The sequence below is a fragment of the Lissotriton vulgaris genome, chromosome 4_1, assembly GCF_964263255.1.
Source record: "Lissotriton vulgaris chromosome 4_1, aLisVul1.2, whole genome shotgun sequence".
Taxonomy (NCBI): Eukaryota; Metazoa; Chordata; class Amphibia; order Caudata; family Salamandridae; genus Lissotriton; species Lissotriton vulgaris.
Genome location: NC_141691.1, coordinates 1,763,931,195 through 1,763,947,911, shown reverse-complemented (window position 1 = coordinate 1,763,947,911; position 16,717 = coordinate 1,763,931,195). Strand labels below are relative to the sequence as shown.

Genomic DNA, 16,717 nt, shown 5'->3' with positions numbered 1-16,717 from the left:
GCACAGAATAGCAGGGCCCTTGTTGATTATTGATTTGTGGGCCATACACAAGGCCTTAAACTGGATCCTTTCCTGAACAGGTAACCAGTGTAGAGCCCGGATGGCCGTCTTTGCCGAGCTGTGTCTAGGGACATCCATAAGCATTCGGGCTGCGCAGTTCTGGACTGACTGGAGTATCTTAATGGTGCCCCTAAGTAGGCCGCGTTCGCATAGTCAAGCCGCGAGAGGATCAAGGACTGAACCAGGATCCGTCCTGCCTCGAACGGAAGAAGGGTCAGGATCTTCCGTTGGATCTTCAGAAGGCCGTAACAGGTAGCGGCGACCTTACTGGCTTGAACTTGAAAACTAACGGTGGGATCAAGCCACACCCCCAGACTTTTAATTTGCTCCTTCGGGGGAGGGGGCGGACCCAAACATATGGGCCACCAAGTGTCAAGATTGATGGGGGCCTTATATCCCAGCATCATAATCTGTTTTTGAACCGTTAAGTTTCAGAAAAGAGGCGTCCATCCAATCGAGGACCTTGGTGAGACATGGGGAAAGGTTATTGACCCCGGAATCCACAGCATCTGCCCTAGCCAGGGAAACCACCAACTGCTTATCGTCGGTGTAGGTGACCAATTGGATTCCCCAGGGAAGGACCTCATTAGCCAGGGGCCTCATATAGATATTAAATAGGGTCGGGCTCAATGAGGATCCCTGGGGAACGCCGTAATGCAGTGGGAATTGTTCGGATGCTGCTTCCTCCTCGAAAACTGCAAAGGATCTGTTAGCAAGGAAGGACCGAAACCAATTAAGGGCGGTCCCCACAATGCCAACCTCCCGCAACCGCTGGAGAAGGAGTGTGTGGTTTACAGTATCGAAGGCTGCGCTGAGGTCTAAAAGGACCACCGCAGCGCAGCCTCCTCCATCCACAATTTTCCTTGCCTCCTCCAGTACTGCGACCAGAGCAGTCTCTGTTCCATGCCTCGTTCTAAAACCCGTTTGGGTGACATGCAAGGCGCCCTCATCCTCAATAAATGTTGATAGTATGCGGTTGACATATTTCTCTGCAATTTTGCTACTCCCTGGCAGGAGAGAGATGGGTCTATAATTGGTCCATTCTTCTGGATCAAGGCTAGGTTTTTTTAGCAGAGCTTTGACACTGGCCTGCTTCCACCGAGGGGGAACTACTCCTGCCACCAGAGAGGAGTTATTAACATCCTTGATAACAGGAACAACCATGTCAGAGGCCTGTTTTAAAACTGAAGGCGGGGCAATGTCAGAGGGGGAGCCAGATTTAAGGTTCCTGAGGAGCCCTTCAGCCGTAGGTAGATCTAGTGGCGGAAAGGACTCGAGTTTCGTGAGGGAGGTCGGCCCAGAGGGAGGGATCGTGGACTCGGTGACACGTGGGGGTGGAAAAGCTGAGTATATGTTGGCAACCTTCTTGGCGAAGAAGTGGGCCAATTCGGTGCACCGTTTCTGGGGATCATTTACCTCAATAGACGGACATGGTGGAGTAACTAGAGATTTAAAGATTTTAAACATTTCCCTGGGTGAATTGGCGGCATCAGAAATTTTTCCTTGGTAATAGGATGATTGTGCCATTTTAAGGTGCTTCTTGTAATCCCTGAGAACCATCCTATACTCATTTTTATTCTCGAGTTAGAAGTTCTTTCTCCACTTTTTTTCCGCCCTCTTGCAGCTCCGTTTAAGATCCTTCAGATCAGTGGAGTACCAAGGCAGTTTATTCCCGCCGGTGCGATGATTAATCTCATTTACAGGCAGGATGGGATCGAGAGAGGTCTCTAGCTACCTGTTGAGCGCCTCATTCGCTGCGAAAGGATCGGCACAAAGGGAGGGGGAGATTTATTTAATATGGATAGCCATTCCTCTAAAGGGAGTCTTGACCAAATACGCCCCAATCTCTTAGAGGTTGTGGTCGGACGGCTGACATCGGCCGGGATCCAAGTGAAAGATAGCAGCGCATGGTCTGACCAAGGGACAAAGAGTGACTCATCCCAAATAATCTCATCCAGATTAGTAAAGAAATGATCAATTAGATGCCCTGCTAAATGGGTAGGTCCCGCTACAATTTGTTTGAGTTGCAGCATCCCCAGTCCTTCCAATAAAGCTTGCGAAGAAGGGGCAGATGGATCGTCTAAATGTATGTTAAAATCTCCCAAGATTGAGAAATTGGGGGCGCTACTGATGATATGGGTGATTTTATCATGAAGATTGTCGCAGAAACTCGTGTGTGATCCAGGAGGCCTGTAGGGAACATGTGGAGGAAAAGGTTAATGCAAACGAGAGGCTCTCGCAGTCAGCGAGCGGGCTCTCAGAGATACAGCACCTAAAAGAGTTTCGATGTATAATTGCCACCCCACCTCCTCGCCCAATCTGCCGGTCATTCCTACAGATTACGAAACCCGGGGGGAGGGCACAGACTAAGTCCGGGTCAGAGACCTCGGTTAATCACGTGTCCGTGAGGAACAGGACATCTGGCTCACGCTCCTCCAATATCATGCGGATTTCATGTGCATGTTTTGGGAGTGAACGGCAATTAATGAGAAGTAAAGAGTATTTTTTGGGCTTAGGGAGTAACCAAGTACCCAGTTCCTGCGGGCCCAGCAAACCTTTACAGAGAGGACAGGGAATCATTACCTCCAAGGGGAGTAACACATGGGGACATAGCTGTTCTCTACAAAACGTGATTCTACCTGCTCCCAAACCAGGAGTCGCTTCCATCCTCCCGGCCCCTGGGCCCGTCCTGGTCATAGATGCCTCAGGCAAAAGAGTAGCTGCGCAAGCTACCAACATATGGTGCATAGCTAATACACAAGCCCTCCTTTCACGATATGATAGGGCTCATGGTCAGTTAGAGAAACTGCTAGAACATCTACCTGACCAATATGTATGTATGTATGTATAGGCATTTATATAGCGCACTACTTACCCGTAGGGTCCCAAGGCGCTTCGACCGCTGCGAAACCCTTCCTGGCTTCCCTGAGAGATGGTCCCTTAATGGGTATCTCCAGGGTGAGACCAGGCATCCCCGGCGGTCTGGTGAGGCCGTTAGTGAAGATGAGGCAAGCTAATGCCCAGAGTTGCCGAGTGTGATCGCTGATCAGAGTGGGCACCGAGGCAAGAGAATTATCGAGTCCGCTGACCCTGGTCCAGAAACCTGCCGCGCCGGGAATCGAACCCTAGTCCCGGGCCGTCCTCTGCTCTCGGGTCTGCCGCCTCTAACCAGTGAGCACTGGCAACTGACCTCATACAGGAAGGCAAGCTTATTTCTAATGCCTCAATCAAGTGTGGACTAGATGTAGCGGATACAGCATCTAGAGCTGTAAATGTCACTTTCGTACTTAGAAGACCTACGTGGTACTTATTTCAGGATTTAAACAGGAAGTGCAAACTGCCATTTTAAATCAGCCATTTAATCAAAACCAATTGTTTGGTCCAGAAGTGTAGACAGCACTTGAGAAGATGAAAAAAGGATACAGACACTGCCAAATCTATGGAGGCTTTATAGTCCACACAAACTATAGGTTCCATTTGTTGCTCCTTCTATGGAGGGGGCTCCAAACAAACTGGTGCAGATAACCCAACATCCTTCAAATCTAGCACACAAACATCCTCTAGCAAGGGATATTTTAGAGGAGGATATAGAGGTAACAACAATAAAGGAAGAGGTCAGGGTAACGACAGTAATCAAACCTCTTCCACCTCAAAACAGTGACTTCCCTCTGCTCCTCAAACAGCATTCCACTCCTGTGGGGGGCAGATTAACGCAATTCCTGTCTGTCTGGAACTCCATCACAACAGACAGGTGGGTATGACAGATTATCCAGTATGGTTATTGCCTAGAGCAGGGGTCTCCAAACCGGTCTTGGAGGGCCAGATCCATGCCAGATTTTTAAAATAACTACATGTATCTCAATGGGGATATCCAAAAAATCTGGCATGGATCTGGCCCTCCAGGACCGGTTTGGAGACCCCTGGCCTAGAACTTACAGCAACCCCTCCACACATACCACCCAGGCAGCGTCCAATGTCTACAGAACACCTTACTCTGTTCAAACAAGAAGTTCTGTCCCTTCTACAAAAGTACGCAATACAAATAGTTCCTTTACAAGAACAAGGAGGCATGTGGGCTGCTGAATTCATATCTTTGCATAGATCGCCGCCTAGTGTTGGGTCCGGATGATTGCACCTTGTTGTCTTGGAAGAGTCTTTGAAGTATCACAAGGTAGGTGACTCCTCCCTTGGACTACAGTGCGCATGGGCATCCACTCCATCCTCAGATAGTTTTTCGCCATTGTGGCAAAGATGGAGTATAGTAGAATAAAAAATGGCCATGCAAAGAAAATCCTGCAGCTGTGACAGGCCCCGGGGAGGAGGGTGGGCAATATGAATGTCAGCAGCCCTACATGCCAAGAACAGATGCATACTGGTAAGTAGCATTTTCCTTACTCGCTGTACTTTCTAAATCCCAAGAAGGACGGGACACTAAGACCAATTCTCGACCTCAGGCCCCTCAATCATTACATACAATCAGATCATTTTCATATGATCACTTTACAACAAGTGCTCCCACTGCTGCAACAAAGCGATTTTCTTACAACACTAGACCTAAAGGACGCCTACTTCCACATTCCTATACATACTGCTCACAGGAAGTATCTAAGGTTTTTACTAGAAGGACAACATTATCAGTTCAAAATCCTTCCATTCGGAGTGACAACAGCACCACGATTATTCACAAAGTGCCTAGCAGTAGTAGCAGCACATCTCAGAAGACAACAAATACATCTCTTACCTTACCTAGACGATTGGCTCATAAAAGCCAAATCATTCAATCAGTGTGTCCAACACACACATCAGACAATTCAAACGTTGCACGACTTAGGGTTCACCATCAACTACACCAAGTCGCACCTGCAACCCTCTCACACACAACAGTATCTAGAGGCTACAATAAATACTTCTACAGCTCTAGCGTATCCCAGTCCAGCAAGGATACAGAGCATTTAAGCCTTGTCACAGTCTTTCAACAGCAACAAGCACTGCAAGCCAGAGTGTTCATGAGACTAATCGACATGATGGCATCTTGCATCTTCATAGGACCATATGCTAGACTGCAGATGCGTCCGTTGCAGGAATGCCTAGCACAGCAGTGGAACTAGGCTCAAGGTCAACTAAAAGACCTGGTGTTGGTAGACAGCCGCACACATCGCTCTCTGCAGTGGTGGAACACCAAAAACTTGGCAAAAGGGCAGCCGTTCCTCGAACCTGTTCCACAACTAGTGCTCACAGCACACACATCACTCACAGGATGGGGAGCCCAGCTTCTACATCATACAACTCAAGGACAATGGAACACTCAACAAAAATTGTTCCATATCAACCATCTAGAGCTGCTAGCAATATTCTTAGCACTCAAAACATTCCAAGTACAACTACAGAACAAAGCTGTCTTGATCCGTACGGACAACATGACAGCCATATATTATATACAAAAACAGGGGGGACACACTCTCCACAACTGTCCCAGCTCGCACAGAAAATTTGGAGATTGGCCATTTCACAAAATATATATCTGTTGGCAGAGCACCTTCCAGGAGTTCACAATCAGATAGCAGATCTGTTGAGTCGGCAGACTCAAGAAATTCACGAATGGGAACTACATCCGCAGGTTCTTCAACTATTCTTTCACAAGTGGGGTCATCCAGACATAGATCGGTTCTCCACACACCAAATTGCAAAATGCCCAACCTTCGCCACCAGGTTGCCACACCCGCTGTCCAAGGGCAATGCGATGTGGATGAACTGGTCAGGCAGATTTGCGTTCGCTTTTCCGCCACTACCATTAATACCATTAGTAGTGCGCAAGCTCAGACAACAGTCTCTCAAACTAATCCTAGTAGCTCCCACATGGGCACGCCAACCGTGGTTCACCACACTGCTAGAACTATCTCTAGTTCCACACCAAAAGCTACGACTGACTCCATTCCTGCTCACCCAGAACCATGGAGACATCCAGACCCAAATCAACTGAATTTGGCGATCTGGCACCTGAGGTCTTAGAGTTTGGTTATCTTAACCTACCACCAGACTGTATGAACATTATTAAGGAGGCCAGGAGACCTAATACCAGAGCTTGTTATGCTGCTAAATGGAAGAGATTTGCCATTTATTGCAACAATAACCAAATTGACCTCCTAGATGATTCCATCCAGAATATAATTTGTTACCTATTACATTTACAATGGTGTAACGTGGCATATTCATCTATACACCTGCACCTTGCAGCAATTGTAGCATATTTACAAAACAGACATATGTCTCTTTTTTCAGAGTACCTGCAATTAAAGCTTTTATGGAAGGATTAAAAAGAATCATACCACCCAGGTTGCCACCTTCTCCAGTATGGAACCTAAACGTTGTTCTTACAAGGCTAATGGGACCTCCTTTTGAGCCTTTACATAAATGTGAACTGCAATTCCTCACGCGGAAAACAGCTTTCCTTATTGCTATCACTTCTCTTAGGAGAGCAAGTGAGATACAAGCTTTCACAATACAAGAACCATTTTTACAACTACACCGTAATAAAGTGGTTCTAAGAACTAATCCAAAAGTCATTAGTCCTGGTCATTTAAACCAATCTGTAGAATTACCTGTGTTTGTCTAAAACCCAGACTCTGTGGCAGAAAGATCTCTTCACACATTAGATGTTAAAAGAGCTCTTCTCTACTATATAGATAGGACTAAATCTTTTCGAAAAACAAAACAACTGGTTGTCTTTCTCTCCACCTCATAAATGCAACCCCATCTCTAAAGGGGGCATTGCAAGGTGGATTGTAAAATGTATACAATTATGCTATGAAAAAGCAAAACGTACATTAACATTTCCTCCTAGAGCGCACTCAACACGCAAACTAGGAGCCTCTATGGCTTTCTTCGGCAACATCCCCCTAGAGGACATATGCAAAGCAGCAACATGGTCTACAACACACACCTTCACTAAACACTACTGTGTGGATGTGCAAGCCAAGCAGCAAGCTGCAGTAGGCCAAGCAGTCCTTAAAACTCTCTTTCAAACTACTGCCACAGATACAGCACAATCAATGCAAAGTGTAGTATCTGCAGCTCATATGCCTTGAACGGAAAATGCTACTTACCAGTATGCGTCTGTTTTTGGCATGTAGAGCTGTAGATCACTACACGCCCTCCCACCTCCCCGGGACTTGCATCTGTTCCAGTTTTATCTTACTTAGATGCACACGCATGGACATCTTTTTTTTTATTTACTTCTACTAACTCCATCATTTCCCATCATGGCGAAAAACAATGGAGGATGGAGCCGATGCCCATGCGCACTATTGTCCAAGGGAGGAGTCACCTATCTCGTGACTACAAAGACTTCTTCCAAGAAGACAACAACATGCAATCATCCGAGCCCAACACCAGGTGACGATCTAATGCAAAGTGTTGTGATCTGCAGCTCTACATGCCAAGAACAGATGCATACTGGTAAGTAGCATTTTCCTTTCTCCGTTAGGACAGCATTGACTGCTTTTCTGTGGAGTTGGTTTGTATGAAAACCCTAAGAAACTGCATACGTGTAAAAACTGATTTACTTAACTTTTGTCTGCTAAATGTCCCAGTGTGATATCTAGGCATATCACAATGATTAGCAAAAGTAATCCAAGAAGTAATGTACACAGTAATTGCAAAGTAACTGAGAAGTAATTTTGACTGTTGACTTACCTGTAAATCAACCAACTGCATTGTATCCTGCATTCAACTGTGATTCACTGCATACGTCTTGCAAAGTATTATTCACTTACCTGTACCAGGCCTGGCTTGGTTCTAAAGATAAAAATACAACTAAATAATATTTTTATACAAACAAAATTGGTCTGATTTCAGCCTTTGAGTGTGTGAATTATTTTGTTGACTGAGTGTGTACAACAAGTGCTTAACACAGTCCTCGGATACTGTCTTACTGCTCGACCACCCTGCCACAAATAGCCACTGGACTCTCTGTACATTATACCTCACTTTGGTATAAAATACATACAGAGCCAGCTTCCTACAACAGGGGTTTGGTCCCAGCGTTTCTGACAAGAGATATTGGCCTCACAATTGCGTTGAGGACAGGTCAGGCCTCAAGGGAGTTGCAGAAACACAACCTGTGATGCTGAGCCTTTCAACGTCAGGAGCAGCAGACACCATAATTTTCGTAGTGGTGCCTGCAGGTGCAGGAGGGTGACTCATTCGCTCCAAGGGAGATCGCTCTGGGTATCCTTGATGCCCACAGGTCTGCAAAAGATCCTGGAAGAAGCACAGACAACAAAGAAGACTTGCAGAACAGCAAGACTAGAAACAGCAAGAATCTTTCTTGGTGTGGCTTTGGTTCTGGGCGAAGTACAGTGAAGTCCAAGGGTCCGGACGGTTGGAGAGTGACATGGTTTCAGGCTTGAGGCTTCTCCCACATTGAATCTAAGGAACCACCTGCAGCTAAGACCTTAATTACCCTAGGGAAAGGGTTGGAACGACTTTAGTGCCTCCCAAAGGAGGGCCTTGGCAGAGGGGAAGATACTCACATGTCCATTGTCTAATTTCACGCCAGAGCGGGAGTCAACTGACTCAAACTGGAGTATGCAAGGAGTGCACCAAATGTGGCCTTCAAAGCAGTCTTGTGGCACTGGTAAGCGCCCCCAGCCCAATAAACGAAGTCCTGTCTGGGAGGTTGTCACACCTTCCTGTGATAGGAAATCTATTGTTCTAACTTCCCCTGCTAAAGCTTGGCTAAGCAGTAGGAGGGCAGAATCGTGTCTTTGGTCAGCAGCAGCACTCGCTTGCTGTCAGACCATGAAAGGCTATTACCTGTAGTACAAGGGGTTACCACAAGGGAGGCCCTCAGTACATGGGATCATACTTCCAACACTGGAGTCAGTTTTGGGGTATGATCCCAACAGATTATGTAGAAAGCACAGTGACTGGTGTTCTGATTAGCAGGATCTCAGTCAGACTAGTCAAAACTATACTGACACCAAGCAAAAGGTAGGGGTAACCATAAAAGCAGGTCCTACTTTCCTACACTGCTGTAGAATCCCAAATTGATGTCTAAGACCATCTCTGAACAAACTGTAATTAAATGAATATTCATACGCATTAAGTCTTGGCCGAGATTTAGCCAAGGACTAACAAACATTTATTACTAGCCATCATATCCCTAGGTCAAGCAGCAAGGAGGGCATTCCCGTTTTGAACATCGATCATGCAGTATTGTGGACATTTTGCAATCAAACATTACTGTTTAACATTACTATTTATTCTAACATTACTGCCAGAAGAGGCTGTCTGGTGTCAAGCAGTCCTAGAGGATTTTTGGCATAAGCAAACTGGTAACACTCAAACGTACCACATTTACGTTTATTATTTGGACTTTAACATCAGATGATAAATCTGTAGACTACTCACCCCTCTTTTTCATAACCACTTTCTTGCTTCCATATTTGATTAATCACTGGTGTCTGTCTACTGTTTATTTTACAGTGTGCAGTCTGGCTTGGGGAAATTATTTCCTATTAAATTGGCAGACATTGGAAGGTCATTATACATGAAGAATGTCTGTTCATGTAGCATTACTGCCAAGAAGGTCACTGGAGCTCCTCCTTCTTTCTGGTGTCTAGATATACCTTTGAGTATTGCGTGTGCAAAGAACCTTATTTCGTTGGTTGATCGATGCACAGGAGGGAGAATGGATTATTAAAAAACATGTCTGAAGTTATGTAACTTGTTCCCTGGTAACATATTGTGATTCTAAGTTAGCACGTATGTCTGCTTTTGTTATGAACTGATTTTCTCTATAAAGATAACCATTCTGTGTTAGTTTTAATATGTATGTAATTTCTGAATTGTTCATGTTTTTTTTTTGTTTTTTTTCTGCATTAGCAAATTCATCTGGTTTGATGTACATTGATCAGTCAAACTTGCGTCGAAGCAGCAATGTCAACACAAGTGCTGCAGCAGCTGCTGCTGCTCTGGAGGCTAGCAATGCAAGTAGCTACTTGACATCAGCTAGTAGTTTAGCAAGAGCATACAGCATTGTCATCCGACAGATCTCCGACTTAATGGGTCTGATTCCCAAGTACAATCACTTAGTATACTCTCAGATTCCAGCAGCCGTCAAACTGACATATCAAGATGCAGTAAATTTGCAGGTAAAATAGTACTGTATAAAAATCTCAGTTTAAAAACTCACTATTTACTGTTTTTAATATGTTAATTTTCATATTAGTCTTAATTTTCATTACATTTCTCCAACTAACAGGTTCTCTATTACTAACATGTCATTGGAGTGACCCAGAGTTTTTTTCTTTTCAAATGCATTGGACCCTTTACGTTTAGAGTCCTGCAGTGCCTGAGCATACATCTGCTTCTATTTAAAACTGCTTTGCAGGGTGGGTGCTTAATCCCACAATTAGTGCTCCATTGAATCCTCCACAGCTTCTTGTTCCTCTGTCATCCTCATATAGAGCTGCTTCTCGGCTCACCTGTTGATTTTGAAGGCTTTCATTGATTCTAGATTTGACTTCTTTTAATCATTTGTTTATCCTGTTAAAAAAATTTTCGTCCTTAAATGCATTTTCCATAATTACAGTTCCTAATCTGCAGTATGTGTTCAGGTTTAGCATTACTGCCACTGGAACATAAACAGCGCTGCCAACTCAATCGCTGCTGGGGGATGAGGTGCCCACTTACAGCCACATCCATGTGGTATCACACCTCCACAAGGAAGATCCCGCTCATAGCATTCCCTTTCTGGCAACGATTATGCTGCATGTCAAGAAATTGGCCGACCTTACCATGAAGAGAATTGGTATGATGACCTCCAAGAGGCCCATGGCCTTGACACTTCTGATTCTGGCCTTCTTGCGCCCTCAGGTCCTACCACTGAAAAAAGTGCTTCCTTTGTGGTGGTCATACTCCTCCCGATAGGGAGTCCAGAAGAGTGGAGACCTTTGGGAAGCGTGTATTTACGTACACCATTTGCGACCTCAGGTCTGTCAGTGGCAGTTGCCTTTTAGGCCGCTTTTCCCATGCTTTTTGTTACCTGGTGGCTCAGGTTCTCCCAGCTGTCCCGGAAGACCTTCAGCCTGTTCTGGCCCGAAGTATACAAGACAGTCGTGAATGGACATCACTGATTACATCGGGTGAGCCATTGGCACCATTGTCCCCATTTGTTGCTGTGCGTGACTGCGTTCAGCTGGGGCAATGTCCAGTCATCCCTTATGAACATGTAATTTGATGTGACTCTCCTTTTTGGGGACAAAGCAGATTCCTCTCTGCAGTGTCTCAGAGAGAGCAGGACTACAGCACACTCCTGGGGCTTATCGGTCTGATTTTGCCAGCCCCATCAACCCTACTGTTCCTTTTGCGGTTTCGACCGAGGCACTCCATACAGGCAACGTCTTCAGCCTCAGCAAGGTGCCCAGCAATTTCGTGGCTACGGCCATGGCACTGGTCAGGGTAAAAAAGCCAGTCCGCCTATAGCCCCCCTACACCCTCATTGCCACCTGCCTAACCTTTTTAGCATGCCGTTATCAGAGCACGGACACCCGGTTGAGCAGGATCAAGTTAATCTTGACGGTTTGGCAGGCTATTACATCAGACTGGTGAATCCTTCAAATTGTCGAAATGGGTTGCCCTCTTCTCTTCATAGCCACTCCACCGCATCTTCCACCTACCCCGTACCAACTGATGAAAGACTGTCCATCTTATTCCAGGAAGTGCAAGCCCTTTTGTCCAAAGGTGCTACAGAGTGGTTGTCTGCATCAGAAGTGGGTCGTGTTAGTTATTCTCACTATTTTGTGGTGCCAAAGAAGGACAGAGGCCTTAGTTGTGTTTCAGACCCTCGCCCTTTTAGCGTTTTTATCCGGAAAGACAAATTAAGAATCCTCACCCTGGCCCATGTCTGTCTGCCCTTGACCGTGGAGACTGGGTGGTGGCTTTGGTTTTGCAGGCCGTACATTCAAGCTATGATCACGATCTTTCAGCCTCTCATGGATTTCAGTGAGGTCAACTGGGAGCCTGCTGGGTTTGATGCCAGCCTGCTGGTTCAGCACTCCAGGTGGCATATGCAGGCTCTGCAGTGGGATCTGAAGGCTCAGTAGGCCCAACCTCAAGTGGAACTCTCCAACCACACCCAGATTTCGAAGGAGACTGCAAAACATCTGCAGTGGTGGTTACTGTTCTAAGATTAGGTCTGCGTCAGACCCCTGTTCCTACCAACCCCAGCGCTGACAGTAGTGACTGATGTGTTCTCTCCACTCCTGGGCTGGGACAGCCTCCTGGGAGGGATGGAGATCAGAGGCCTTTGGTTTCCAGTGGAGTCCTGGTTCCGCATCAACCTTCTACAGCTCAGGGCATTGAATGCCTTCCATCCTTCCAAGGGGAGGCTGGTACATATGTTTATGGACAACACCACCGCCATGTAGTATTCAGCAGGCATTAGGCCCCTGGAAGTTGCTGGATCACCAGGAAGTCTTCTGACGGTGAACCACTTGACAGGATTCTTGAATGCCAGGGCAGATAAACTCCGCTTTCTACGCCTAGAGGATAACGGTGGCAGTTTAACTGGCAGGTGGTGTACGGTCTCTTCATCTAATATAGAAAGCTTTGGCTTGATCTATTCGCCACTGCTGAGAACTTGCAATGTTCACAGTTCTGCATGTTGGCGTTTCTAAGGATCTGAGACTCATTCCACTTCGGATAAAGCTCGGTACCCCTGCATTCCTTCCCACCGATACCACTCCTGCCTCGTGTTCTGCAGAAGATCAGGACTGACTGGGCCCAAGTCATCCCAGTGCCTCTGGATTGGGCACAACAACTGGGCAGGGTTCTGCACCTCGACCTTTTGAGGCTCTACCTTCATGCTTGAAGATTAAGCGGTGAATGCTGAATACCTTCAGCCTTCTTCTGAAGGCGGTTGATGCCATCTTGGCAGCCAGCGTCCTTCAACAAAAACTATTTACACCTTTTGTTGTGACAAATTTATGACTTGGTGCAGCACATTGACCCTCTCGAGTAAGTTAACTGACATTTTGTTGTTTTTGTCCCTCGTCTGGCAAGGCTTTGCTCTTAACACAGGTAAAGAGTATCCTTTGAGCTTTTTTCTGTTGCCTTATCGGCCTCATTATTTAAGTCACCAGTTGTGATGTGTTTCTTGAAAGACCTCCATCTCTCTTTGTCATGCTATCGTAGGACCTTAACTTGATCTTAACATACTTGATGTGTACTCCCTTTGAGCCACTTTACAGTTGTCCGTTGCGGCTACTCCCTCTCAAGATGGTATTCCGAGTCAACATAACTTTGCCGTGAAAGTGAGCATCAAACTCTGTCAGCCTGCTGTACACCAGCTCCTTCCCAGACACACTAGTTCTGTTTAAGTGCGTGCATCGGTCTTGTCGAAAGTCGTAATGCCATTCCATGCCGGTCAAACCATCTCCTTGCGTGCTCTCTATACTCCGCCTCACCCTCTAAAGAAGATGAGACTCCTTGGATTGGACCCTGTGAGAAGGTAGTTCTGACCATCTTGTCTGCCTGGTTTTTTCACTTGTTGATCACCTATTTATTGACCTTTTACAGTGGGAGAGCCTCATAACCTGCAACTCCCCCATGGTAAACGCAGGGTAAAATAGGCCTCCCTTTCAAGATAATCTCACTGCGACGCTGCAAGGGTTAGGGGCCCCCCATGACTGGTTACACATGAGTGATTCCTTTTGTGCACAGCCTAGGAACTGCACACAGGTAGACTCCCACAGAAGGGATTTTCAGAATTGGGTAGTGACCTGGCATAGGACTTATAATGTGGGTGAACACGTTTAAGGATAGTCAGTGTGCCTTACTGTTTGACTTCTATGGGAAAGGATACCTTAGAGCACAGCTCCAGTTCTCTTTGGGGTGATGACTCCGGATTTGCAGCAGTGTACATTTTAGCCCGTGTAAAAAGAACAATTCTGTACAGCTTAGGGTTCATCCAGGAATGTAATATTTTTCTCGCTCAGCTCAGGATATAAGCCCAGGCCTTTTGTCACTCTGCTGGCTTGGTTAATTACTGTTCGAGGCATGTGGGCTGCTGAATTCATATCTGTGCATAGATCGCCGCCTAGTGTTGGGTCCGGATGATTGCACATTGTTGTCCTGGAAGAGTCTTCGAAGTATCACGAGATAGGTGGCTCCTCCCCTGGACTACAGTGCGCATGGGCATCCTCTCCATCCTCAGATTGTTTTTTTCCGCCATTGGGTTCGGATGTTACTATCTTAGCTCAAGTTAGGAAAACTTTCTACAATGCCAAAAGGCTTTCGACAGCGTCAGTATCGTTTCATTCGGTACCGGTAACTTTGCTTCGAGAGGACATCGAGGAGTCAGACGTTTTTTTCTTTCCACACTCGAACCGATCTTCGATCTACAATGGAAAGAAGCCCACTCAAGAGGTGTCCACTTTGCGATGCAAAATACCCGCACATCGATGTCCACCCGGTGTGCAACAAGTGCCTGTCCCCGGATCACAACGAAGCCAACTGTATGGCCTGTGCCCGGTTCAGGTCAAAGAAAACTCTTCGGATTCGACGCGCAGCTCGATTGGAGTCGCAGAGATCAGCGCCTGTTCCAGAAAACATCTTCGGGACCGAAGACGAAGAGGTCGTTGATCTGGAGGATGGGGAATACCACTCAGATCCGGCTTCGGGCCATGACTCCGAGTATGACGCCGAAGACGAAGAGGTGCTAGAAGAAGACGAAAACGTCGTTGAAGAGGTAGGAGACGACGCAGAGGCCCTTGGGGCTGTAGAAGATAGCTCAGGCAAGGAGCTAGGCCCAACCGACTATACGGGGGCCGACGATGACGCACCCAATAAGGCTCAGGTCGAGGGATCGCCACAAGGCCTTACCCGAGATCTACAGGCTCGTTCTACAGCCCCGCATAAAAGCCCAGCTTCGAACATTAATAAAGAGCCATCGGTATCAAAACCGCCATCGGTCGATCCTAAAAAATCGAAACCGAAAGAATCGCTGCCAAAACCGAAACCAAAAGTGCAACTAACTCTGGTCGGCTCCAAGGCCTCAAACCCCTCGGAGCCGAAGAAACAGAAAATGGCCGTCGATGCCGAAAAGCTCAAGAAGGTTGTAAGAAAGTAGGGTCTGCAATCCTATGATCACCCCAGATTTTTGCTTTTTGCTTCACTGGTTTACGACTTCTCTGGCTGTGGGCCTGCTAACCAGACCCACAGCCTTGCTGTTCTCTCACTAAAATGACACGTGTACCTTAGGTGCATTTACCAATTGGTACTGGGCCACCTTATCAGACCCTGTAACTCGGGGCATAGGTGTACCCAGGGCCTGCCAGGGGCTGCAGCATGTATTATGCCACCCCTGGCTGGCCATCTAAATCTGACACAACTGGCTGCATGACAGCTGGGGCAAGGTGGTGTAATCACCCTTTGCTTTAGATATAGTATACCTATATCTAACCCTAAAATGGACACATAGATTCCTATCAGTCACTCCTATGGCAGGCCTTGACAATCCTGAAGGCAGAGTGCTTGGAATCATGTGAGATGGTGCTCTGGCATGAGCTGAGCCCGTTTGCAGCTTGCGGAACCAAGTCCTAATAGCTGTTCCATGATAACGCATACCATATACTCTTAAGTGCATTATAATCCTCGCGGTTATATGCTATCTTTGGTATCGCTTTATCAAAACATGTCGAGTAAGGTGTCATACGAATTGGAATACTAACCCCTCGCCAATTCTGGCGACGGGGTTAGCATTCCACCCTTCTAGAGGGACATGACATGTATGTAACTGTGAACCCCGGTTAAAGTTAACTCAAGCCTCAGCATCACAAAATGGATGCTGCCACCACAGACACAAGTCTGACCCCCTGCAGCTGGGAGTCCTTCCAGCGAGGGGAGCTTGGACAAAGGGTTTCCTGTCAGGGGCGGTGCTAGCACCATCCCAGACAGGGTTTTGTGTATCCTGGGTAGGCAGGGCTTTAGAGGAAGGTGACTGCAAGTGGCACCCTGGTGCTCACTATGCATCTGCCGGCTAGAACCAGTTCCAGGGGCACACCAGCGCCTGAGCTGGGGAAAGTCCGGCATGGGAGAGGGGTGTAACCACCCCCCTTCCTGGTTCCACCCCTAGGGCAGGGCCTAGTCGCGTACCCACCCCTTTCTTTAGGATAAAGGCAGGAGCGGGGACCCTTCCAAATTAGATCATCTTTGAATCAAGAAACTACTTTCTACAAAAGGAACTCTCGACTTCTTCTCAAGATTTCTCCCTTGTGACTAAGGAGTAGTCACCCTGCACCGGCAGGCACCATCCAAGAACACTGCGGTTTGCTGCACGTCCTTCCTCCGGAATCCGACTGACCAGCACGACGAGACCCGGCTTCCCTGGCACCTCTGACCTCTACCTACCTCTACAGCTAAGTTGAGAACCGTAGGTGCGACGAGACCTCGAGGGACCGGCCATCATCAGAACTGCACGACTTCTATCCAGCACGACCGCCGAGGGATCCTCGTGTGAGTGCTTTGGGGTCCGAGAAGCCCCAACCCTGAGCAGCTCCAACACCGAAGTTCAACCCTCCAGCATCCACCAGATCTGCGTGGGGCCCTTCTGCTTTTTGCTGCTCACCGCGTTGTCTGGCTACTAGCCCGCTGG

General features: G+C 47.1%; 1 protein-coding gene across 18 annotated transcripts in view; it reads left to right on the top strand.

Annotated features, from left to right (window-relative positions):
• Nucleotides 1-16,717, top strand: part of UBR5 (ubiquitin protein ligase E3 component n-recognin 5) — a 2,064,863-nt gene that overhangs the window by 1,439,132 nt on the left and 609,014 nt on the right. For all 18 annotated transcript variants that reach the window (XM_086966085.1, XM_086966077.1, XM_086966080.1 and 15 more), the window contains one exon: nucleotides 9,946-10,214. In XM_086966085.1, the coding sequence (XP_086822211.1) occupies nucleotides 9,946-10,214 (269 nt within the window). The remainder of the gene's footprint in view (nucleotides 1-9,945; nucleotides 10,215-16,717) is intronic.